Below are 27,642 nucleotides of genomic sequence, written 5' to 3'. Positions count from 1 at the left end.
GCTCTTTCTCTCTCTCTGAATTTTGAAAACAATATTCTGATTATTGCTGTCCCTACAACCTCACTGGTATAAATATCCCATTAATGTTTGTATATTGGTGTTAGACTTCCACAAGTTAAAATCAATTCATATTTAGTGTTGCATTACCAGTATAGTATTGATTTAAATTACTGGCATTAATTAAAATCATTGAAATTTAAAACGTTATATATCAATTTATTTCTCAGGGCTATGTATCGATGGGTGACTGTGAAAGACCTCAACATAATAGAATTTGAACAAGCTTTGGGCACTGACAATCCCATGGGCCTTTTACGTGGGATCAAATTTGGCACTGAAACCTATCATGTACTATTCATGAGGCTGTGCAGGTAAGTGATGCGTGACAACTCTGTTTTATAACACTAGCAGTGTATTTTCCTGTCCAGTAAGTCAAGAAATTGGGTAGATGTTTTATATCATTATATTGATCACTAAAGTAAAATTGATTTTCATACAATACAGAATGATTTAAAGGTGCAAGTGATAAAACATGACAAACCATGAACAGAGCATACAGGAAAAAAGGGTGTTTAGTTTTGTGACCCCAGGCAAACTTTACCTGGAGTTTTATCGGGTTTTACAGATGGATCTTTATCTAAATTATAATATTAACTCTGTGAAGCAGGGTAAAATGGCCAAGTATGTGTTCTATAAGGTACTTAACATTGCCTCAACCGAGATCTTTATCTGATTCTGTAATGATTGATGAAGTTAACAAAGGTTGTTCTGTAATATCTTACTGGGCTGTTTAGACAAGTTATACAGAGTAAGTCTAGACCGGTTTTATTGTAAACAAGGTCAGTTTAGACAGGCTATATTGTAAACAGTGTCAGATTAGACAGGCTATACTGTAAACAATGTCAGTTTAGACAGGCTCTACTGTAAAAGGTCAGTTTATACAGGCTATACAGTAAAAGGTAAGTTTATACAGGCTATACTGTAAAAGGTCGGTTTAGACAGGTTATGCTATAAACAGATTCAGTTTATACAGGTTATATTGTAAACAGCTTCAGTTTAGACAGGTTATATTGTAAACAGTGTCAGATAAGACATGCTATACTGTAAAAGGTCAGATTAGACACGCTATACTGTAAAAGGTCAAATTAGACAGGTTCTACTGTAAAATGTCAGTTTTGACAGGCTCTACTGTAAAAAGTTGTACAAGGATATACATTTTAGACAGGTAGCAATTTAAAGTTTCTATAGGGATATGTTTTATTGTATTTATGCCATTTCTTTGATGTTATAGCTATGCAGGTCTGCATTGTGTTGAGATCAAAGGTCACTCCAAGAGTGTGGGGTATGAACCAGGGATGAAAATCCAGCCGGACACCTTCCAGAATACATGGAATGCAGTGCTTATAGATGGAGACTGGAGACTTATACAGTGTAACTGGGGCGCAAGGTAAATGTTGTACTGTACAGACTGGAGACTTATACAGTGTAACTGGGGCTCGAGGTAGATGTTGTTCTGTACAGACTGGAGACTTATACAGTGTAACTGGGGCGCGAGGTAAATGTTGTACTGTACAGACTGGAGACTTATACAGTGTAACTGGGGCGCGAGGTAAATGTTGTACTGTACAGACTGGAGACTTATACAGTGTAACTAGGGCGTGAGGTAAATGTTGTACTGTACAGACTGGAGACTTATACAGTGTAACTGGGGCATGAGGTAAATGTTGTACTGTACAGACTGGAGACTTATACAGTGTAACTGGGGCGTGAGGTAAATGTTGTACTGTACAGACTGGAGACCTATACAGTGTAACTGGGGCGTGAGGTAAATGTTGTACTGTACAGACTGGAGACTTATACAGTGTAACTGGGGCGCGAGGTAAATATTGTACTGTACAGACTGGAGACTTATACAGTGTAACTGGGGCGCGAGGTAAATGTTGTACTGTACAGACTGGAGACCTATACAGTGTAACTGGGGCGTGAGGTAAATGTTGTACTGTACAGACTGGAGACTTATACAGTGTAACTGGGGCGCGAGGTAAATATTGTACTGTACAGACTGGAGACTTATACAGTGTAACTGGGGCGCGAGGTAAATGTTGTACTGTACAGACTGGAGACTTATACAGTGTAACTGGGGCGCGAGGTAAATGTTGTACTGTACAGACTGGAGACTTATACAGTGTAACTGGGGCGTGAGGTAAATGTTGTACTGTACAGACTGGAGACTTATACAGTGTAACTGGGGCGCGAGGTAAATGTTGTACTGTACAGACTGGAGACATACAGTGTAACTGGGGCGTGAGGTAAATGTTGTACTGTACAGACTGGAGACTTATACAGTGTAACTTGGGCGCGAGGTAAATATTGTACTGTACAGACTGGAGACTTATACAGTGTAACTGAGGCGTGAGGTAAATGTTGTACTGTACAGACTGGAGACTTATACAGTGTAACTGGGGTGCGAGGTAAATGTTGTACTGTACAGACTGGAGACTTATACAGTGTAACTGGGGCGCGAGGTAAATGTTGTACTGTACAGACTGGAGACTTATACAGTGTAACTGGGGCGCGAGGTAAATGTTGTACTGTACAGACTGGAGACTTATACAGTGTAACTGGGGTGCGAGGTAAATGTTGTACTGTACAGACTGGAGACTTATACAGTGTAACTGGGGCGCGAGGTAAATGTTGTACTGTACAGACTGGAGACTTATACAGTGTAACTGGGGCGCGAGGTAAATGTTGTACTGTACAGACTGGAGACTTATACAGTGTAACTGGGGCGCGAGGTAAATGTTGTACTGTACAGACTGGAGACTTATACAGTGTAACTGGGGCTCGAGGTAGATGTTGTTCTGTACAGACTGGAGACTTATACAGTGTAACTGGGGCGCGAGGTAAATGTTGTACTGTACAGACTGGAGACATACAGTGTAACTGGGGTGTGAGGTAAATGTTGTACTGTACAGACTGGAGACTTATACAGTGTAACTGGGGCGCGAGGTAAATGTTGTACTGTACAGACTGGAGACTTATACAGTGTAACTGGGGCGCGAGGTAAATGTTGTACTGTACAGAATGGAGACTTATACAGTGTAACTGGGGTGTGAGGTAAATGTTGTACTGTACAGACTGGAGACCTATACAGTGTAACTGGGGCGCGAGGTAAATGTTGTACTGTACAGACTGGAGACCTATACAGTGTTACTGGGGCGCAAGGTAAATGTTGTACTGTACAGACTAGAGACCTATACAGTGTAACTGGGGCGCAAGGTAAATGTTGTACTGTACAGACTGGAGACCTATACAGTGTAACTGGGGCGCAAGGTAAATGTTGTACTGTACAGACTGGAGACCTATACAGTGTAACTGGGGCGCGAGGTAAATGTTGTACTGTACAGACTGGAGACTTATACAGTGTAACTGGGGCGCAAGGTAAATGTTGTACTGTACAGACTGGAGACTTATACAGTGTAACTGAGGCGTGAGGTAAATGTACTGTACAGATTGGAGACTTATACAGTGTAACTGGGGCGCGAGGTAAATATTGTACTGTACAGACTGGAGACTTATACAGTGTAACTGGGGCGCGAGGTAAATGTTGTACTGTACAGACTGGAGACTTATACAGTGTAACTGGGGCGCAAGGTAAATGTTGTACTGTACAGACTGGAGACTTATACAGTGTAACTGGGGCGCGAGGTAAATGTTGTACTGTACAGACTGGAGACTTATACAGTGTAACTGGGGCGTGAGGTAAATGTTGTACTGTACAGACTGGAGACTTATACAGTGTAACTGGGGCGCGAGGTAAATGTTGTACTGTACAGACTGGAGACTTATACAGTGTAACTGGGGCGTGAGGTAAATGTTGTACTGTACAGACTGGAGACTTATACAGTGTAACTAGGGCGCAAGGTAAATGTTGTTCTGTACAGACTGGAGACTTATACAGTGTAACTGGGGCGCAAGGTAAATGTTGTACTGTACAGACTGGAGACTTATACAGTGTAACTGAGGCGTGAGGTAAATGTACTGTACAGACTGGAGACATACAGTGTAACTGGGGCGCGAGGTAAATGTTGTACTGTACAGACTGGAGACATACAGTGTAACTGGGGCGTGAGGTAAATGTTGTACTGTACAGACTGGAGACTTATACAGTGTAACTGGGGCGCGAGGTAAATGTTGTACTGTACAGACTGGAGACATACAGTGTAACTGGGGCGTGAGGTAAATGTTGTACTGTACAGACTGGAGACTTATACAGTGTAACTGGGGCGCGAGGTAAATGTTGTACTGTACAGACTGGAGACTTATACAGTGTAACTGGGGCTCGAGGTAGATGTTGTTCTGTACAGACTGGAGACTTATACAGTGTAACTGGGGCGCGAGGTAAATGTTGTACTGTACAGACTGGAGACATACAGTGTAACTGGGGTGTGAGGTAAATGTTGTACTGTACAGACTGGAGACTTATACAGTGTAACTGGGGCGCGAGGTAAATGTTGTACTGTACAGACTGGAGACTTATACAGTGTAACTGGGGCGCGAGGTAAATGTTGTACTGTACAGACTGGAGACTTATACAGTGTAACTGGGGTGTGAGGTAAATGTTGTACTGTACAGACTGGAGACCTATACAGTGTAACTGGGGCGCGAGGTAAATGTTGTACTGTACAGACTGGAGACCTATACAGTGTTACTGGGGCGCAAGGTAAATGTTGTACTGTACAGACTAGAGACCTATACAGTGTAACTGGGGCGCAAGGTAAATGTTGTACTGTACAGACTGGAGACCTATACAGTGTAACTGGGGCGCAAGGTAAATGTTGTACTGTACAGACTGGAGACCTATACAGTGTAACTGGGGCGCGAGGTAAATGTTGTACTGTACAGACTGGAGACTTATACAGTGTAACTGGGGCGCAAGGTAAATGTTGTACTGTACAGACTGGAGACTTATACAGTGTAACTGAGGCGTGAGGTAAATGTACTGTACAGATTGGAGACTTATACAGTGTAACTGGGGCGCGAGGTAAATATTGTACTGTACAGACTGGAGACTTATACAGTGTAACTGGGGCGCGAGGTAAATGCTGTACTGTACAGACTGGAGACTTATACAGTGTAACTGGGGCGCGAGGTAAATGTTGTACTGTACAGACTGGAGACTTATACAGTGTAACTGGGGCGCGAGGTAAATGTTGTACTGTACAGACTGGAGACTTATACAGTGTAACTGGGGCGCGAGGTAAATGTTGTACTGTACAGACTGGAGACTTATACAGTGTAACTGGGGCGCGAGGTAAATGTTGTACTGTACAGACTGGAGACTTATACAGTGTAACTGGGGCGTGAGGTAAATGTTGTACTGTACAGACTGGAGACTTATACAGTGTAACTAGGGCGCAAGGTAAATGTTGTTCTGTACAGACTGGAGACTTATACAGTGTAACTGGGGCGCAAGGTAAATGTTGTACTGTACAGACTGGAGACTTATACAGTGTAACTGAGGCGTGAGGTAAATGTACTGTACAGACTGGAGACATACAGTGTAACTGGGGCGCGAGGTAAATGTTGTACTGTACAGACTGGAGACATACAGTGTAACTGGGGCGTGAGGTAAATGTTGTACTGTACAGACTGGAGACTTATACAGTGTAACTGGGGCGCGAGGTAAATGTTGTACTGTACAGACTGGAGACATACAGTGTAACTGGGGCGTGAGGTAAATGTTGTACTGTACAGACTGGAGACTTATACAGTGTAACTGGGGCGTGAGGTAAATGTTGAACTGTACTGTTACTGGAGACTTATACAGTGTAACTGGGGCGCGAGGTAAATGTTGTACTGTACAGACTGGAGACTTATACAGTGTAACTAGGGCGTGAGGGAAATGTTGTACTGTACAGACTGGAGACTTATACAGTGTAACTGGGGTGCGAGGTAAATGTTATACTGTACAGGCTTGAGAATGTTGAATGTTAATAAGAATTTGTGAGGTCAATAAAACCTTAATAAAATATTCTGAATCAAATTTAAACCACTAGCTTATAGATATTTGAAAAATTATCTCATTTCAGTGTTTCTAATGTTTAAGTCAATTTTATATTGACATGAATAATCAATGAACTAATCTGTTAGAATTTTGTTAAAAAATAATTAAGTTTACATTATAGAATATAAACTAGTGCCTGTACTACACCCAGAGATATATGCACAGCTTTGTGTTGATATTAACTGAAGCAACCTGTCCTTTTTACAGGCACCTGGTGTTGAACAAAGACAAGAAGAGGGACAGGGAAAAATCGTCCAAGGATCAGATCCGCTACCAGTACGATGAACATTACTTCCTAACTGATCCAGATGAGTTCATCCAGGAATTCTGGTCCAAGGAACCTGAGTGGCAGCTACTGGAGAACCCCATCACAAAGGAAGAATTTGAAGCACTTCCATTTGTGCGTTCTGTCTTCTTTCATTTCGGAATGCATTTCGACCATGGAATGACTGCTATTTTGGATGCTTCTGCTAAAGGAGGATGTGACATCAAACTCAAGATTCCAGAGAGTTTAGAAAATGATTTGGTGTTCTATTATCAGTTACGATTTGCAGAAAAGGAGAAGAGGATGGAGACCACCTATAAGGGTTCAAGCCTAGAACGTTTTGTCTTTCAGACAATGATCCACAATACTGTCATGTTTAGTATACACCTTCCCACAACAGGAAACTACTTCTTTGAAGTCTTTGCAAACAAAATTGAAGAGAGCAACAAATTTGGGAATTCAGAAGATTCTGGTTCTGGTATCTCACCATTCCGTTTGAAATGTGCCTGCAAGTTTAAAGTGACTTGCCCTGAATTGTCTGGTAAGATGCATCCTCTCCCCGAATGTGCCTCGGGAGAATGGGGCCCATTGAAGGGAAAGAGACATTTTGGTATCCAAATGAAGCAACTTAAACACCTCGGTAAGACGGCTGCAGAAACATCCACAAATGATAACTCAGATAAGCTGTCTGACAGTGGCAGTTCGGAGAGTGGGCTAGGTGACGCTCCAGATAATCCCAAGGCAGGAATCATCAATGTTGATGAAGGCATTGAACTCTATGCTAAGATTCCCCGACCTCTTCACTTTGTTGCTAAACTAAAAGCAAATGTGTTTGAAAGCAAGGTATTGGATCCATTTGTCCATTCTTCAGTGGACGGTGATACTCTGATGGTGCGAGTCAATCCTCCCCAGACAGGTCAGTTTGGTCTGGATGTCTATGCGCGACCTAAAGAGGCTGGAGATTCGACCACCCTGTCACATGCCTTTAAGTTCCTCTTAAACTGTGTAAAAGTAAGCAAACCTGTGGACCTTCCTAGAGTCCAACCAAAGCAAGTTGCTAGGAAGGAGAAATGGGGACCTACACCTCATTTTGAGGAATATGGCCTGAAGCTGCTGTCACCAAAGGAACCAAAGATAAGTTGCTCAGAATCAAATCAGTGCACCATCGACTTGTTTGTACCAAGTAAGGTGACATTGTCATTTCAGTTCCTCAAGGAGCCCGACGAAGAAAAGAACGAACTTGTATCCATGGTGAAAGACGATGCTGATCCTCACAAGACTCGCCTTTTTGTGAACGTCCCAGTCCCTGGCAATTACATGTTGTCTCTTTTTGCCACAAAGAAGGATATCAATAATCAGTCTTTTCCTAATGTGTACAACTTCTTAGTCGTCTATAAAAAGGGCTCCAAAGAATCCAACGGAACGGCAAAACCAGAGGAGAGGAGACCGTCTTCAATTTTCAGAAAAAATCTTTTCAAGAAGTCGGACAAAGATAAAAAATAAATACAAGTGATTCTGTAGGTAACTCTTACATTTGAATGTGAGACTGAATGTAAAATTTGTTTGGATTGAAGTTTATTGAATGAGCGACACAACAAATATTCAAAATGCCTCTATGACTGCAGGGTATTGATGTGTATACCTGGATGTATAAGTGATGTGTGCTTGATGCCTATATACCTGAAATGTAAATGATATTAGAAACCAGAACCTTTATGTATAATCTCGCGTAGAAAGCCATCTCCTTCCACCTGTGTATCATGTTATCACACGTTATCTTCGTAAGTGTTGCATTGTCATGAAATCAAAATAATGTTTGTAGAGATGCTGTTATATTTGAAAAATATTTTTGTCAATACATTTTTTCAATATTTTACTTTTATGACACATTACTTTAAATATAGTTTTGTGATGTAGAAATGACATACCCAATGTATTTATTTTTTGTGCTTTACAAATTTTCTTTCCATAAAATGTGCCATACCTTTCTAAAGATACCGCGGGTATGCTAATGGACGACTAGTTCATGCTGACATAACTAGCTGACAAGGAAATTTATTCAATCTCTACATAAAAAAAATTGTTAGATTTCTTTCAACTATTCCATAAGGGGCAACTATTCCATAAAAGTTATGCTCCTTTTCGCCTTTTTTCCAGAATATGCTGGTAAATAGTCGAGGGCCATTTTCATTCATCATTCAGTTGGACCAGAGGTAGTAATTCTTGAAATGGCCCAGACAGACCTGGTGAATTTTTTTTACCAGCCTAGACATAAAGACTTTCAAGGCCTGTTATATATTAACATCTGCAGGAATGTAAAGATGTATGCCTAAATTATTAAATTTAAAAGCAGATGAATCGGTTTGTCTGCATTGACGAGCATGCCCCTGATCACTATGACTTCCACAGAGCCCTTGACGGCCTGTCTAGATCTATACAGCTCTATTTTTGATTATTTGTTAAAAGAATACATATAAAGAGCATCCTCCGATATTTCACTTGTGACTAAATTTGTTAGAATTCATGAAGTGTTTTACTTGTGAGTGTTTATTTTTTGTACTTTTGTATCATTAATGGCTAACTAAATGTAACAGTTAATTTTGTTTTAACATTCATACTTTATGTCGTAAATGCTATAAACACTGAAATGTTTTGGTAAAATGTATAGCACAGGCCATGGATAATTAGTGAACACTTTGCTTCCACTTTGCTAAGTAAACACAGGGAATTTAATGAACTGTGATGAATATACATATACAATATGTACATGTATTTACAACTTTGAATCAAAATTTCATAATGATGGCAATGGAATGTGCTGGATGTAATTAACAGAAGTTAATATGTTAAGCAGTTATTATGTATATTGGTAGTTTTTTTGTGTTGTTAGAGTCATATATGCTTGAGTGCCAAGTAAAATTGTGATCATATCAAATAAATGCATTGTTAATACTGGAAAAATCACTTCCTTATTGATAGTCAGTTGTAACATTTTTGCTATTGGAAGAAATTATCCTTGTTTTCTAGGATAGTGAGTTTGGGATACAAAAATCATAGCATGAAGGAGGACAACAAAATAAACATGGTATACCAGTAGATACCCAAACTCACTATATACGTGGTATACCAGTAGATACCCAAACTCACTATAAACATGGTATACCAGTAGATACCCAAACTCACTATAAACATGGTATACCAGTAGATACCCAAACTCACTATATACGTGGTATACCAGTAGATCTCCAAACTCACTATAAACATGGTATACCAGTAGATCTCCAAACTCACTATAAACATGGTATACCAGTAGATACCCAAACTCACTATAAACATGGTATACCAGTAGATACCCAAACTCACTATAAACGTGGTATACCAGTAGATACCCAAACTCACTATAAACATGGTATACCAGTAGATACCCAAACTCACTATAAACATGGTATACCAGTAGATCTCCAAACTCACTATAAACGTGGTATACCAGTAGATACCCAAACTCACTATAAACATGGTATACCAGTAGATCTCCAAACTCACTATAAACATGGTATACCAGTAGATACCCAAACTCACTATAAACGTGGTATACCAGTAGATACCCAAACTCACTATAAACATGGTATACCAGTAGATACCCAAACTCACTATATACGTGGTATACCAGTAGATACCCAAACTCACTATAAACATGGTATACCAGTAGATCTCCAAACTCACTATAAACATGGTATACCAGTAGATACCCAAACTCACTATAAACATGGTATACCAGTAGATACCCAAACTCACTATAAACGTGGTATACCAGTAGATACCCAAACTCACTATAAACATGGTATACCAGTAGATACCCAAACTCACTATAAACATGGTATACCAGTAGATCTCCAAACTCACTATCTGGAAATATGAATCTCTATATATCCACCCACATTTAAAAAAAATATATCCTACATTATAGTGATGGGGATATATTTACAATAAAACATGTCCAAAGTGGAAACCAAAGTAAATAAACCTGTCTAAATTGGACACCTGTTTGAATTGGGGCACCTGTCCAAATTTGACACCTGTTTAAATTGGAAAACTGATCATTTGAACATATTTTTGAAAGGGACAACTTTAGTTCAGCATGTATTATAAATGTGTGAACTTGCTATGATGTTGTTCTGGTTTATACCGGTTTGTAAATGATACAGGGTACAATATAGAATCTAACTATATACATGTAGATGTGTACACAGCTATTACAGGTAGAAAGAGTAACATGGTTATCATCTTTACTGTTATTGTTTTACTAATAATCCTCACCATGACTGTAGGATAAGTATATTGTTTTGTTTGTTTTATATTATAGATGTATATATACCACAGTATAATTGTTGATTCAACCAAGCAGGCTTAATTGACGCAAACTATAAGCAATTATAAAGTGCTTGTGCATCACGAAATCTTCATAATATGAAAACTATTATATATTTTTGAATGGACGTCATTTTTATCCATGTCCAAACTTGTAACGTATAATTCCAGTACGATAATTACCCCAATATGATATTAATTGTTGATATTATGGGACCTCTGTAATTAAGAGGGATGTTCTCCGTCATCTCTAGGGTTACTTCCTTCGTTTGTGTATACAGCTCTGCCTCAAACCATACATTTGATGTCGGTAATACCCATCACACCAGTCTGATCTGTCCTCCAGCAGCAACAGTACTAAACATAGCTTTTCCAGCCTCCCAGGAAAAGTCTGCAGGGTAACAATCCGATACGGACAAATCATACTAAAATTTGTCATTTCATCAGGTCGATAAAGCTTTAAAATACTAACTATTGTATGAAAAATTTTCCTTCATAATTCATTACTTTATCATAATTTCGTTATTGTGTGGATTATAGAGAAAAAAGAGTCCCCTTTTGAATGAAATGCTGGGCATTACTGTAAATCGTTGATACCATATGTTGATATTATTGTTTGTATACAAACCAGTAAGTGACAGACCAAAGATTTGATCTGTTCTGTTGAGGTTATTTACAATAGCTACTAATAAAAACCAATTAAATATCCTGATTTTTCTCAGAGGTAACTTAGTCTGTAGAATGAGCTTCATCGAGAGAATAGTTTGTTTAGTAGGATCTCTTCGTTATGTTTAGTGAGCTTTTCACACAATCCTTAGATCTGTCACCCAATTTTTCAGTCAAACATAAAGCTTTAACTGTCTATCTGGCACAACTTCATATCGTTTCAGCTTCCTCCTGTTCAAAATGTATGTTTTCTACAGCCCTTATTTTTTTTCAATTGATGTGGTGTCTTACTGTCCTACAAGGAGACAGATGAGTTTCAGTGTTAAACACTAGCTTCCTTTGTGTAATTTATTTTGTGCTGTTGTAATTGTTGAATAACAAATTATAGAGCACCAAAGTCAGCCCAATATAGCTGGCGATATATAAATAGTATTATTTATATACATTAACAGTTTAATTGTTGGTCTGCTAATTAGTTTGTGAACTTCCAGGAAAATTGAAAAAGAATTGTAAGAAAATTATTACTTTTGCCTGAAGTGAAAGCTTTTTACTGAAATGTTGTAAATACATTTGTAATTCGAGACATTTTATATATAAACCATGAATAGAATGGAATGAATCTGATCTATTACCAAATGGAGAAACAGGCTTTAAGATATAAAACCACCTAGTGTTATATTTCCTTTTTCATGTTTTCTTTCTTTTGAAGTACAAGTGTACTTCATGTGTTCATCTTATTTGCTAATTAAAATGATTTCTGTATCATGATTTTGTTTTTAATTGTGTTTAAGTCATATAAGAAATTGAGACAAAATTAAAACTTTCTGGTTAATGATTCTTGATTGGGTTCTATCACCAGCATCCCAGAAGAGGAGATACGACATGGGAAACAGAAGTAATGTCAACAGACTTATCAACGGCTCGACACCTGCTAATGTAGAATTCACAGGGTTATAGCAACAGGTCTCTCGCTCACTTTTTCTGCAGCATATAAATAAATATTTTGTTGGAAGATTTTAATCCTAGAAGCATTAAAGCCCTAATATGGGAATGACACTCCATCCTTTGTCCTGTTCTAAGGTCAAATGAATTGTTAAGAAATAACGTACATTCGGTGTCCGACTGAAATCCTACATTTGCTGCCTAATTTAATTGTTTCATCATGCATGTCTCCTAATTCTAGTAAAACTGTGTTTTAATTATAACATGAAACAAGTACCATTTCCAAAATTTAATCCTGAAAATTTATAAATATATGAAATGCTTTATCGCTGAAATAAAATTAGAAAAATTAGTTGATGACAGAAGAAAGTTTGTTGCGATAATCAAAGGATTGGGAAAACACAACAGATTTTGTTGCCTTAAGAATTTTTTGAGAATTTAATTTTACCGCTATTTTAGGGTCAGTCTCCAATTTTACAATATCAGATAAGAGAGAGAAAGTTGTTGAATGAATTGACTGCAAATAAACAACAAAACAATTGGACAAATTACAGTCCCCCACCAAATGTGAAATTATATGTCAAGATGATGATTTGTGTAGGAACCAATTCTACCCACAATGTTTGACAGACTTGCAATATTCAAAAATTACATTTGTGGTGTTAATGTGAATGAATTCAAGAAAATCACTAATTTTAGTAAAAGATAATATATCAGGAGATCAATACCGGTGAACCCATGCCCTTAGTATAAAGTTCCAGTGACAAATAGTGCTGGAAATCCAGCCCAAACAATTTTTCTTTGATGTAGGCAAATTGTAAAAATACAGGTCAAAATGACCTACTTTGGTACACGACACACTGCCTCACCTAGGTGAACCCATGCCCAAAGTATGAAGTTCCAGTGACAAGTAGTGTAGGAGAAAGAGCAGGACAAACTTTTTCTTTTGATGTAGGTCACATGTCAAAATGTATGTCAGAGTGACAGGCAACACACCCACGCCAAAAATCATCCAAGTTTCAGTGACACGTAGTGTAGGAAATGGAGCCAGGTCAAGATAAAGTGTGGCAGGACGACCAGGAGACTATATAGTCCCCGGTGGGGGACCAATTAGTTATATTGATACAAGATACTAATGCAGTTTGTGTAATGAATCTGACTGCTTTTATATTTTACATTTCTCTATTTTGATAATGAAATTGTTTACCAGATATGACCTAAGAAATTAGACAGGCATAGTGAAATACTGATTAGTGTTCAGTTCAAGGGTGATTTTACAAACTGCTTATCTTACTACATATTTGTTACTTTTTCAACAGAACTAGACTGGAAATGTCCTGATTACACTAAAGTAGAATAGATAACAAAGCAAAGCATTTTTTGTGGGTTTTTTTTGCATATTATTGGCTTCCACTTAACAGTCTAGAAAATTCTGCACAACATTTCTGACCACATCAGACATAGGATAGTTTGATCATCAACTAGTACCAGTAATACAATCAGATTACTCCTTATCAACCATTCATCGTTAATCTTCCAAATAATTACCATATTTATCCTGTAAAAAACCCTGGGGCCCTAACACAACTTTGACTTGCTGTACCATATTAATATTGTAATATATACCAAGGGACCAAACAAAAGTTTGACTCGATGAACCATATTTATCCTGCAAAAAACCCTGGGGCCCTAACACAACTTTGACTTGCTGTACCATATTAATATTGTAATGTACCCAGGGGACCAAACAAAAGTTTGACTCGATGAACCATTTTTATCCTGTAATATACCCAGGGGACCAACACATAAACTTTGACTCGCTTATTCCTGCTGGACTGTTGAACAAAAAAATTGAACCAATGTCATATATTACCACAAGTAAGTTCAGCCATACCCCAGCTAAATCATGATCTATTTAATTCATGACCAAACTAAGTCTTAATGTATCCGTTTATAAATTAACAGTAAAGAGCATATTATTTACATAGACTTTTTAATTCACATACATCTGACTTTACAACACACATTCAAATCAGTTACATTCTGACTTCACAACACACATTCACATCAATTACATTCTGACTTTACAACACACATTCAAATACTTCATGTATTCTCATTTTTAATATATACAACATACATACACACTATTCTCACACATGTAACATCATTTGCATAATAATGGATATAAAATGTCTCCAGCACTTGAATTACATACATGAACACTTATGGTAACTAACAACAAATTCCTTAACTACAACTTTCGCCCATCTTCAAGAGACAAATTTATAAATTAATATGTGTATTTTGAAAATAAAATAAGCCAATGAAACTATCTGAAGCAACTAATGAAACCTATGGAGTAACTGGGACTCGTGATTTCAAAAACAATACAAAATACTAAAGGAATGTTAATAATGGCAAATAAATAATTCTGGGTAATAATTCTGGTTTCAGCAAATTATTTATCGATACAACTTCTTTCTATAGATTTCATAACTGAATTATCTGCATACTTTATACAAGACAGTGTTGCACTCTACAGTTGAGGCTAAAAAAATACTAACATGTTGAAAGTCCACTAAGGCCTTTTGGCCTTTCAGCAGATGAGTTAGTGAAGCTGAGAAAACAAAATTAGGTTGTTTTTATGAAACTTGGACCTGGTGACCTCACAATCCAATGTTAAAACTTGGGACAAGGAATCAAGTATTTAGTGCTTAACATAGGTCAACAATGTACTGGAATACTGCTATTCTGTGGTAAGTTAAAGATATAGCTTTCTTTCCAAAAGAGCTCATCTCCATTAAATTAGTTATACACTGTATCACCCCTTGTTGTTTTAAAGTAAATAATTTGTGAAGAAAATTTACCAAAGATATTTGATGTATAAATCAACATCAATAATGTTGACAGGATAAGTTTTTTTCTGATGATGTTAAAAGTTTTCACAATGACAGGTTAAGCTGAATTGTAAATGTTAATTTTAACGTCATGTAAGATAACTCTAAAACAGTAGAGTGATAATTTGTAAGGTAGCATACCTCCTCAAAAACTAAAACCAAGTATCCATGAGTAAATAAAACTTCAAACAACAGATCATAATCCAGTGAAAAGGATTGCTGGGGTACATCACTAGCAGCTGTATCTTAAACATTTATATATTACCTGTAATACTGTGGTTAACCCTTTGATGGGGTGTATGACCATTGCACAGTGTATACCAGTTTCTCTATTCAATATGTTATCTTTTACGTTAGTATACTACATACAACAAGGGTTACATCTGTATGTGATTGTAGATAAATTTCCCTCCTAAATCCTCATTATATGATCGAACAAATTTTTTGTCTGTGACCTTTCAAAACATTCAATTCAAGGAAATAGATCTACAGTTGTAATGGTCATCAATGTTGGAACAATGGATTCAGAATCTACCAGGCAATTTCAATGAAACTATTACAAATGAGATAAAAAAGCTTTGAGAAATTTAAAAGATCCATTGCGTATTATCCTTCTCAAAATTATCAATTCAAAATGACTTTACTTAAGTTTTAAATTCAAATTCATTGTACTGATTACAAAATTCGCAATTGATTCAGTTTAATACTCATATTCAATGAAAGCTCCAGGAAAATATATACAGTAACATTTTCTTCTTCAGTCAAAAAATGACATTTTCACTCTTTTCTGACATAAACTGCACACTTACACTCATTAACTAACAACCATTCATTAAAAAATCCATCACTTACTTACAAACCCATCCTGTGTAATCTTTGGCAGATACATGTCAAGTTTTTCATTTCAAAAATTGAATTTTAACAAAAAAAAAAAAAAAAATACAGAATACAACAGCTCTGCTGTTAATAGAATCCATGGAAAGACTGTATTACCAAGATTTGATTTCATAGAAATAGGCATCTTGAATGAATAAAATAAAAGGCATGAATGAAAGAGTGAAGCATCAGCATTACACTAGTTTTGCTCAACCTGTGGCACCTCCATCCACTGCAGAATTGTTTGTATTAAATCTTTGTGAGCCTACACTGGAATCGTTATGTTCTAAATTTGATGTAGGAATTCCAGTTTTACCATTATCACAATTTTGTTGAAGTGAAGGTGGGTTATCTCCCTCTAGTTGTGGAGATATTGGATCAGTGGTCTCCCTTGCCTTGCTGTCTGTTTCTCGACCACCCGTGTCGTGTGTATAAACATTAGTTGGAGCACCATTTGTTTCACCTGATAAGGTAGATGGACTTTTTATGTCCAAAGATCTCTGATTTATATCACTGCCTATATTTATATCATTTTCTAAACTGTTGCTTGCATAAACCTGACCCGTATCATCTGAATTGTTTGAATTAATTCCTGCTGCTGACAGGCTACCTACAGATGAAGGAAGTACAGTTGACATATCTGATAGACTGTTGCTAGGCTCCTGTCCTGGCGTCTGATTGGCTGACTGATACATGGCATCAACAGGCTCCTGTCCTGGCGTCTGATTGGCTGACTGATACATGGCATCGACAGAGTCGTTAGACTCTGTGGGAAGTGGTGATGGCTGACCAACATCTACATTAGGCGCTGGCACCTGTCCATTTGGTGTAGCCTGTTCCCCCGTCTGTCCGGCATTGGGAGCAGGGTCAGGATTATTCTGCTGTTGATTTTGGTTAACAATTTGCTGTATCCGTGCTTGCTGAAGAATTGCTGGCAGTTCATAGTGGTGGAAAAAGTAGATCATGGAGTGCTGCAACACAAGGTCATTCATTCATCACTTATCATGTCATTGTGTCATATTCAACTCTTCAAATATTGCCTTTTCATGTTTTTCCTCTGTCAATTTATCATAAACTAAAGCCCAGAGAAAATGAGAGCCAAGTAAGGGAAACCACAAAGATACACACCTACCCCATCTAACCAGGTGTAAAAGTTGTTGGTGTGACGTTATTGTGTGAATATGACTAAATTCTTGCAATGTTTCATGAGATATCTTGTACAAAACAAGCTTTGCACAAACAGGTGCATGGATCCCAGAAGGATCTTGGTACCCACATCTGAATGACCTTTATCAGATCTATTAAGACTGATCTTTTCCCTCCTTTTCTCATCTTAACCCTTTACCTCTTAATCATTTGAAAACAGGGAGAACATTAATATGAAATCTTAGCAAGAACGTTAACGCTACAAGAAATAGTGATAAAAAAACATCAACCAATACTTGAGAAAAAGAAGAACCTAAACATATAAAGAAATAGAAATAAACAAACTTCAATAGTTAAAATCCAAGATGGTCGCTTGTTGGCCATTTTGTTTTTTAGATCAATCTAAAATCTGAAATGTGGCAATAGCAAACTTTATTTATCAAAATGGCGGCCTGTCAGCCATCTTGTGCTTTGATCAGCCCCATAATTGAACATGCACAATTAAGGATCAAGGAGAACCTACATATGAATTTAAGAATTATTTATCCAGTGACTCCCAAGATAGTGATAACAAGAATTGTTTAAGAACACAATTTAAATAGCCCCATTATCTAATGACGGGGGACTAAAGCTGCCCATATGATGACAAAATGCTATATATTTGCACAAGTATGCCTTACCTGTATAAACAGCCAGGAGGTGAATAGTGCCAAGCCACTGTACTGTCCATTAAAACGGTAGTGGTAGGCATAAAATGCAAAATGGTAAAGGTAAAAGAATCTGCAACGTAAAATGAAATGTCAATATGAGAACATCTGCTACAAATCTCATTTTTTTACACTTTCTAAAGCAATATCAAATACATATCAAAATCAAGAGGCTCAATGGGTCTGTATTGCTCATTTAGCTACGAAATCAATGGTCTTTTGTCTTTTTCTCTATTTTACATATCATAACCTATAGCTATATGTCCATCCCATGGAGGCTACACCCTTTATTATGTAGCAATGCTAAGTCAGTTCCATCCCATCAAATTTTTGGCTAAACTACCAATACTAAAGGAATGGTCTCTTTAAAGATTTTCTTCTATTAACCCTGTTAGACCTGTCACTGTGTCTCAAGGGGGAACATCATTTATTATACTACCTAAGTTCCTTTGCCCAGACCATAGCTTGAGACAAAAGTTTTTCAAAGAGGACATTGCAATTTATTACATTTCTTACAAATGAAATATTTGAAATTATTCATTCTATAAAAGTGATATTTTTCACTAGTGGAAAATATCACTTTTTCTGATATTTTTCACTCATGAAAAAAAATCCCTTTTTCTGATTGGCCAATCAGAACACTGCTTATAAATGACAATGGGGAAAATTAAGATTTGCTTATAGCTCTCCATCATATTATATGACATCATAATGCAAGATAGAATACATGATGTCATGATTTTGCATACATTTGTGAGCCGTTGACAGGGGACTGCAATGTATTCTGATAGAGATTGAGCTGCCTCAGTATATTTTGCTATAAAATGTATAAACAGAATATCTAACAGCATCTTCAGTAATACCATATATATTTCACTCGTGTGGCTAATATTTCGATATTTTTTAATATCAAAATATTAGCCACTCGTGAAACATATTTGGAAATTACTGAAGACACTCTCAGATATCCTCTATGTATTTTTTGGGACATTCAATGATTTTGACATGAACACTAAGAATTGCATAGAAATGTTTACCTTAACCAATGTCGTTTACTGATGTCTGTGTGACAACATATAGCATCGTACTGATCAGCTATCCATACTATCAGGATAATGTAAAATGCAGTGGTCGTGTCGTTAAAGAATTCAGACATAATGGCCTCCATACCTGTGACAAAAAAAAAACAACAGAAAATTAATCATTTAAATTCCTAAAATATGCAAAAGAAAGCAGCATTTTTAATAAAACAAATTTACTGCTTACATCAGCAATGTAACTTTTGCCTTACAAGTTTTTGTACTGGTATTTGGAATGAAATGTTCTATAAGGTGATATTTATGTACAGAACACTACAGGCTATATAAATAGGAAATTGAATTAGGCAGAGACCATTTATTCCAAAAGTGTGACGGATTAATGAACAGAAAATGAAAACTGTTACATACAGCTTAAAAATAAAGCCATGTAAACTTATACAGTCCAACCCGGTTATGGCGAATTTCTGGGGATCCTTCAAATGTTTTCGTACTATACGGGTTTAGTATTATGTGGGGTCGTATTTCCAATGTGCAACACCATGTAAAAAAATAAAACGTTTAAAACGTTGTACATTGTAAGTGGGTGGCGTTCAGTCTTTGGTCAATAGGCCTACAACAACTATATAATGTCATATCACAATCGCGCTAATCACGTTTAGCAGCTGCGAAAACATCACTGACCAGTGTTTGTTTGACTCTTTCCGAGCTGACCTTACTTACAAATATATCCTGGTCTAAGAGATTTTTGAAAACACAATCTTGAACGTCATTTTGATTTTGAACAAATGATTTCAACTTGTCAAGGCATTTGCGGGCCTCGTGATCTGTAACGCATGTACGGGTCAGTACCATCATCATTGTCATCATCACTCTGAATTGATAATGTCTACAGCTGTATACACTTTCTATAGAGCGCGTGGGTCGGTCCAAGACAAAGGTCATGCAAATTTACCTGTGTCACACTTGGCTGACTCTGACACTTCGTATTATGTGGGTTTAAAACAACACAAACAGTGATCAAGGGACCCTGGCATGTCTGTGTATTACCCGTGTTTTCATCATAACCGATTCATATTAAGAATAAGTGGGTAAACAATATAAGCATATTGCACACGGTTTGCAGGGGATTTGATTTTCATTCGTATAAAGCGAGTTTTTGTATTATCAGAGTTTGTATTAAAATAAGTGGGTTGGACTGCAGTATTCATGAAAATTCATATGTAAACTGTATTCGTGTTCATTTTCTGTATATGTGAAACATCTTCTTTTTTTTTTTTTTTTTTTTTGCTTGAAATAAACCTGTTCCCCGTTACTGAAGTGCTCACTTACCGACAAGTGCTAATATTACAGTAAGAAGAGGAGCTGCTGGAAAAGCTACAGTGACATTCATCTCCAACATTTGCAGTAAATCAACTGAAAACACAAAAATATTTACTCAATAAACCAAAAAAGTGTTGGTAAAACATACATGTACATACTGTATACCTGGTAATTTTCGCCCCCGTTTAATTTTCGCCCTTTGATGATAGGGCGAATTTAAGATGACGGCGAAAATTTCAAGCTGAATTGAAGAATTTACAAGTCATCGTACATAGGCCAATTGTAATCGGAACCAAAACATACCCCTGTGCTTTTCAAGTGTGTTTTATTCTATACCATCACAAGCAACACGTGTTATATATTTACACTAAATTTATTAAGTACATGTAATTCATTGCTTCATTTCAATCTATGCATGTGAAATAAAATCTAGATTTAAATCTAGGTCTAGTAAATTTGCAACATCACGTTGAGTTAAATCGAGAAAATGGGCTAAGATAGTGTGCTAGGTTTAGTATATTTGATTAAAAAAGCCTATAAATACTAAGTAACATTAAAACTTTAAAAATGATGCACACAAAATAGCACCAAATTCTTGTCATTATGAAGGCTCATTTTATGAGTTCCCCGTCGCTTGTGGCTTCCATCGATGTACAAGTGAACAAGAGAAAACACTGGTCAGTAATTAGTCATGGCACGGTGAACTTACGTTTCATCGTGTTTGCTTAAAATCGCCCATGCATACCTGATACTATTTGAATCAATAGGGGCTAAAAGTAACTCTGAACACAGGTTAATGTTGTATATTTCAAACCTGATTGCATTTCACACCTCAGCGGGATATATATATATATACAAAGAAAAGAAAATAGTGGAACTCGATAACTCCCGAGTGTTCCGAGTGCAACTGTATAGAGATTTTCGAACGGAATTTTCCAATTGTAAACGAGGAAAAGACATTTCATAAAAGTAGTTTAGGGCAAATTTAAAACGGGGCGAATATCTTTTGTGTTGCTCAAGGGCGAATATAACCTGGGGCGAAAAATACCAGGTATACAGTATATCAGCTTTTAGGAAATGGAGTTAATTAATTCAATTAACATGCTAAGTATCTGCTATTACAGCCTTTCTGTCTTTCAGTGGAGGAAAATGGATTTAAAAGCTGGGCAAACACTCAATACCCATCTTCTATCAGAGTAAAGGCACCAAAAGAGTCTTTACTTCACATTTATATGCATAGCCTTTTTTTAAATGGAAATCATTTATCTTAATATATATTGAATCTAATGCAACATAACAAGTACATGACATACTCACCTATAAAGATGAAAATCTGATGATGAGAATATCTCAGTAAAGTTGAGACTGACAATGTCTGAAACAAAAATAAATGTAGAAGATTTTAAATATTAAATCAGACAAAATAGTACATGTTTTCAACCTGACTTGCCTACTGACATATATGGAAGTTCCAATGTTCAAAACGTCTTCTTAGCCAGTATACCAGGTAGTACATGTGACCGTATCACTTGATAGGTGAAATCCTGATCAGGCACAAACAATTCATATCATACATTTTCAACATTTTGAAGCTACATTATACTCATTTTTTTTTTTAAAACAAGTAATGTTTCTGTTTAAATTAATATAATTTTCAACATTTTGAAGAGACAATGTACCCATTTTCCTAAAATAAGTAAATCTGAAAGAAGCAAACCGTGACTGAATCAAGTAGCTCTATATGTATAGGTAGGTTCTGGTGCATGTCTGACCCTGTACTAGGCCTGTTAAAACAAACGGTCTGCTATATTCCATACACAAATGATGACTAATATTTGGTCCCTTACAGAATCATAAGATTTTTTTATATCAATATGGTGGATATAAGAAAAATCAAAATGAAATTATTGCCCAATATGACAACCTTTGGGACTTACTTTTAAGCCCCTGTCTTCATTTGACCTAAGGTGTTATGAGGATGTAAAACAAGCATGCTGGGTACTTCTGCAGCAATACATGTCCCTGCTAAAAATAGTAAGTGACCTTTACCTTGACCTAAAAACCCTGAAACTCGAACTTGATCCGAATTTACTTATACTAGTAACATGCCAACTTTCACCAGCATACCTTGAATCCTGGCTGAGAAAAGTACGAAAAACTGAGTGGGTGAACTGACATTCAGAAGGGAGGAAACCTGTATACAGTCCCCCAGTTTCACCAGTTGGAGACTAATAAATTATACTTACAAAGACTAACATGATGAAGGCTGCAGCCAGGTAAGAACTCCTGGCCATCCACATACTGACGAATCGGTAGTGTTCTCCCGTTACTACATTCCTCAGGTAACCTACAAGTCCGACACCAATAATTAATCACTATCTACTAAGTTAAAATGCAATAAACATGGATTTGAGTCATCAGGATTTTGAACATGTTGTATCATGTGTAATAGTTAAGTACCAGTTTTACTACTTAATGTGTCAAATTTATTTCATTTTCAAAACACATTGTTAAAAATTCAACATGGCTTAGGAATTGATTTATTTATACATAATTGTTCATTAATTAGAATCAATTTATTTTCTGGTGCATGATGTAAATCCTCTATACAAGGCTCAATAAATAAAATTCATGGATACAGAATTTGCTACATCACTGAATTGTAGCTTTAAAATTGTACAATTTATCTTGATTTTCCCAGTGATTATTCAGCCTCTTTTTAAAAGTGTTCACATTTTATGCTGATGTCACTTCCTCTGGGAGACTGTTCCATGTCCTCACTGTCTTTACTGAGAAAAAGTTTGCCCTTGTTGATGTCCTGGATTGTTGCGGATATATAACATTTTTAATGCCCTCTACTACTATGAGATGCCATATCATCCCATTTTTTCACCAACGTACTTGCCGCTTCGTCGTAGATGTTTTCTACTATTTTACAATGATAGCAACTGTATTTGATACAGAAACTCAAGTAAAGCATTAATTAAATTGTCATTTTCAACGTCCTGCTAACCCAAGGACAAAAAAATTCCTGGTATCATGTCTCTTAAATTCCTTTATTTACCTTTGTTATCTTCATGCTCTGCCAACTGTTTTATACTGGACATCAGTATATCATCATACCCAAGGAATTCGTCCAGTAAAAACCGACTGATGCTGTCACCAAAACATTCATCCTTTATGGGATCTGAAAACACAATCAACTTATTTCACAGGTACAGATTTTAACTGCTCACACTTCAAATTTTGCTACTGGAGACATGTTCCTATTTAATACCAGTATTGCTGAAATGATATATGACTAGCACTGGCTTGAATAACTTTCATATGCTCCTTCCTTTCTGGAGAAAAGCAGTAATTCTAGCAAAAGCAATAACTGAATACACATGTTTCTTTTTAGGAATTCACAGATCAGCTATGAGTTGAAGTCAAATTTATTTAACTATGATACTTTTGCACTTTTCATAATGAATTATGTATACTGATACCTTATATATTTTACAGAAATAACCAGCTGTTCAATATATGTGCAGATACAAATGATACATTCACCATACTTATGTTCTTTCTTCGCAGCATTAAAAAAAGCATGTAGCTATAATATCTCACTAACCCAATGTGACAAGCATGACTGTTATATTTAGTCTCTGTCTTGTTTTTGGAGACAGCCTCAAGAACCCATACTCCAGTGCATATTCCACAATGTATTTCTCCTCTGGCCACACTGTAAAACACCACAAAATATTAACTAGCACCAACACAAAATATCAAATCACTCAGAACAGGTTCTAGGTAACCAATGAATATTAAATTCCATTAGTAAATGTTTGTTCATAATGTTATTATTCAAGAAGATAACTTCAAAAAGATTATTTTGACAGTTGCCTCAATATACAATATGCAATATGGTGTCTAAATTTGATTTATCTTCCATTAGAAAATAGGGACATAGAACATGTGGTTCAGATTCATGCCATGGAAGTTTAATTACAGGTATGATTGTTTAGAGGTTAGTGTCAATATGAAGGAGGAAATGTAAACGATGATGAAGTCTAATCAACACATTTAAGCAATAATACAAAGTCTATTAAATTGGTGGGTGTATAAAGTAGCATGTGCTTTTGGCTATGTGTTTCCATGGTAAGCAAACCTAATGAAACACTTCTACAGCAGAAGGCAATACTAAAACACTGAATTGTAATTGTGTAGAAAGTGTTGTGATGTTTCCTTAAACGGTTAAGAAACTATAAAATTTGTTTCCATGGTAACCAGGAAAATACATAAACTGAAAACTCCTTCATAGAACAGATTACATGTACTGAAATTGATGTATATTGAAAGTTTCATGGAGTTGTCTTGAATGGTTTAACTTTTGTATATAGACTTAGAAAACTTTAAAATCAGTGATTTTTGACATTGTGATTTCTATAATTTGTTTCAATGATAAATATGAAAATATTGCAACTGAAGACTGCTCCATAACAAAATGCACCAATACACCACTTGATATGTAGAAAGTTTTGTGCAGTTATCTTGGAACAGTTTTGGAGATAAGCTCCATAAACACCACCGAACAGACGGGCAGGGGATAACTACAGTTAATCTAACAACCACACATGTACAAATTAATGATAGATTCCTTACCTACTTTGGCCAGCATTTCAATTTCTGATAGGGGGTAGGAGTCAGTAAAGGTTTCATAGCCTGTGTCACTAACAGTATTGGTATTCTGACTCATCTTTGTGACATTCCCTTCTTGATTCTCCCCATCCACATCAGGATTCTCTGCCTCAATCTCCACATTCCTTTCCTCATCTCCACCAGGATCCACTACAGGAACCACTACAGGAACCGACTCTTTATTTACCTCTGCTGTATCAATGATTTCTACTATAGTCTCATTTCCTCCTGAAGAATTTGTATATTGTCCATTACTGGGGAAGATGTCTTCTGTTCTTGGTTCAACGGTTTCATCATCCCCTGTTTCTTGTTCTTCCTCAGCATGGTCATTAAACAAATGTAAACTGAAATCTGAGTACTCTTTTTCATAGGAGTTGACAAGACTGTAGTTCTCTGATGCATTTTGTACAATTTCGACTCTCAGGATCCCATGTCTGGGCCAAGTCTTCTGAATGCTTGACAAACAGTTGATGGGTGTCCGTGCAAATACAATGTGGATGTATGCCAAAATGGCCAGAACACACAAAGCCTGTTCAAGAGAAAAAAAATCACAAACTGAGCTCAATTAACACTAATTCATAAAAAAAAAATATTACAATGCAAAATCTTTATACAAATCTATTTCAATTATGTCATTGCACCATCAAAAGATTTTCATTTTTATAACTTTTTTTTAGTTTCAACTGTTGAATGTTTGCCAAGTTATGCATTCTGTTAATTATGAGATTTTAAAGTTGCAACCCTATTACACTAATTCATATCTTTTTTGTTCAGAAAAGTGTAAAAAATATGATTGCACATTTTTGTTGCAGGAAATTTAGAGTGCAAGGAAAGTGCAAAAACGATCTTGTGATTCAAAATTGGCAAGGACAAGAATGACCTTAAATGACATGGAAAAGCAAAGCGGGGGATCAAACTGGATACCCATTCCAGTTTTTGAGCTGTTACCTAACATTTAAGTTCAAGTAATTGGCCTAGAAATTTTCATGTTTTGTAAATAGACCTAGTCACATGATTAATCAGCTTCTTTTGATCAAACATTAAACGAAAGTTTGAAGCTTACCAGCTTTGTCCATTTTTCATATCAAGAGGTTTAATCTTGTTAATAGTCTAATTTTAAGCATTCCAACGCTTGCCTGAAAGCAAATGCCCGGAGAAGAGAATAAAACCTTATTGTTGACTTGTTGTGTTTCTTTAATATAAATTATAACTAAAACAGTTTAATACCAGGGTGCATCAGAAAATTTGTCGCTAAACTTTAACCAGTTACCAATGTTTTAGGTTATTTGTAAAAATGGAACCAGGTATTTCAAATGGAAAAAAATATCAAAATTATTATTATGCCTTCATCTAATTTATGCTTCATTTCAATTACCTTCAAAAGTACAGCAAATTCCAGAATTCTTCTGACAGGTTTAGGGAAAGTTCTGGCATAAGTCAGTGCTATTCTGTAGAACAGGGCATGGAACAGTCTGTCACGCACATTCACCAATGGATTCTGTGGCCCTCTTCCCTGGTTGTTATTACGCCGTCCATCATTATTGTTGTTGTTCTCTAGGTCTGGATTATTCATAGCCCCTTGTCAGTCCTACAGGAGCAAATCCCCTGTAACTATATAAACATACAAATTATCCATTTGAAGAAGTTAGTTTATTACATCAATACTAATTTAACATATCAAGATATGTTTGGCTATATTGAAATCGGTGTTCCATAGTAATCACGTCTTGCAATGCATTTAAAAGAACTAGCCTATATGTGAAATTTTGAGTATTTCAAATGGAAATTCTTTATTGGCCACTTGACAAATACAGTGCACATGCATGTTCAAGCTTAAATTCACATTGAATTCCCTACCCGCTGGGTGTGGTTGCTGCTGGTGTAATCCTTAAATCTTCAAGATTCACCATAAAAAGAAACTGTAACTATTTGATTTGCACGTTAATAGCTTGTTTTGGCTCTCTTTTAACCTTATATACAGTATGAACACTCTAACATGCAGAATAATAAACATTATTATGGCAGCTAGTCTGTATGAACCTATTCATGATCTTCAACGTTGCCCTATCATAGGTGAAACACAAGTCAATAGAAATGTCGACAGAGTTGACTATCAATCTGCAGGTGTTGGTGACTTTTTATTTATGACCAGTAGCTAAATACGAACATGCAGGTAAAATAAATTGTCGTTGGCACTTGTGTACGCTGATAAAACTGTTAAAGAATTATCGTTATCAATACATGACTTGAAATTATTGCATTATGATGCCAGTTGTTTATTATTTACTGTATTTGAATACATGCTCATGTTGATCACAGCAACTACACCAAGCTCGTGCTACAATGAAACTACTGTAGACAGCTGTACTGTACAGTACAGTAGACTGGACTCGACAGAACTAATAGATATCATATATGCACCGACTATCTGTTAACATATCTAAAATCATTGGTTTAAATACACTTCTATTGGAGCACAGAAAATGTAATTTGAATGGCAAAATATCTTCAAGTAACCTCTATTTTGTATCCCGTCTTTTCCTCTTCTAGTCTATCACTGGGATTCGGCCATGACACTTGTGTCAATCATTATATAATCTCTAATAAAAATAGCTTACCACGACCTAATCTTATGACTGTCTAAAAAACATTAAAAGATAGAAAA

General features: G+C 36.3%; 2 protein-coding genes across 2 annotated transcripts in view; one reads left to right on the top strand and one right to left on the bottom strand.

Moving 5' to 3' along the window:
* The window catches only part of LOC117325609 (hillarin-like), a 48,818-nt gene extending 36,684 nt beyond the window's left edge, over positions 1–12,134 (top strand). The window contains exons 6-8 of the mRNA XM_033881953.1: positions 228–371; positions 1,292–1,447; positions 6,275–12,134. Of these exons, the coding sequence (XP_033737844.1) occupies positions 228–371; positions 1,292–1,447; positions 6,275–7,835 (1,861 nt within the window). The 3' untranslated portion in view covers positions 7,836–12,134. The remainder of the gene's footprint in view (positions 1–227; positions 372–1,291; positions 1,448–6,274) is intronic.
* A 448-nt stretch (positions 12,135–12,582) lies between these two features.
* Positions 12,583–27,570, bottom strand: LOC117325610 (membralin-like). The gene is made up of 11 exons (XM_033881954.1): positions 27,495–27,570; positions 26,353–26,588; positions 24,942–25,506; positions 23,911–24,021; positions 23,362–23,484; positions 22,544–22,644; positions 21,615–21,672; positions 20,307–20,390; positions 18,975–19,107; positions 17,911–18,010; positions 12,583–17,055 (listed from the first exon to the last, which is right to left on the bottom strand). Exons 2-11 carry the CDS (start codon positions 26,548–26,550, stop codon positions 16,294–16,296), a joined length of 2,235 nt encoding a protein of 744 aa, XP_033737845.1. The 5' UTR covers positions 26,551–26,588; positions 27,495–27,570; the 3' UTR covers positions 12,583–16,293.
* Between the last annotated feature and the right edge of the window lie 72 nt (positions 27,571–27,642).

Source organism: Pecten maximus, chromosome 4 (genome assembly GCF_902652985.1).
Source record: "Pecten maximus chromosome 4, xPecMax1.1, whole genome shotgun sequence".
Taxonomy (NCBI): domain Eukaryota; kingdom Metazoa; phylum Mollusca; class Bivalvia; order Pectinida; family Pectinidae; genus Pecten; species Pecten maximus.
The sequence above is the reverse complement of the archived record's forward strand: the minus strand, read 5'-3'. Positions and strand labels throughout refer to the sequence as shown.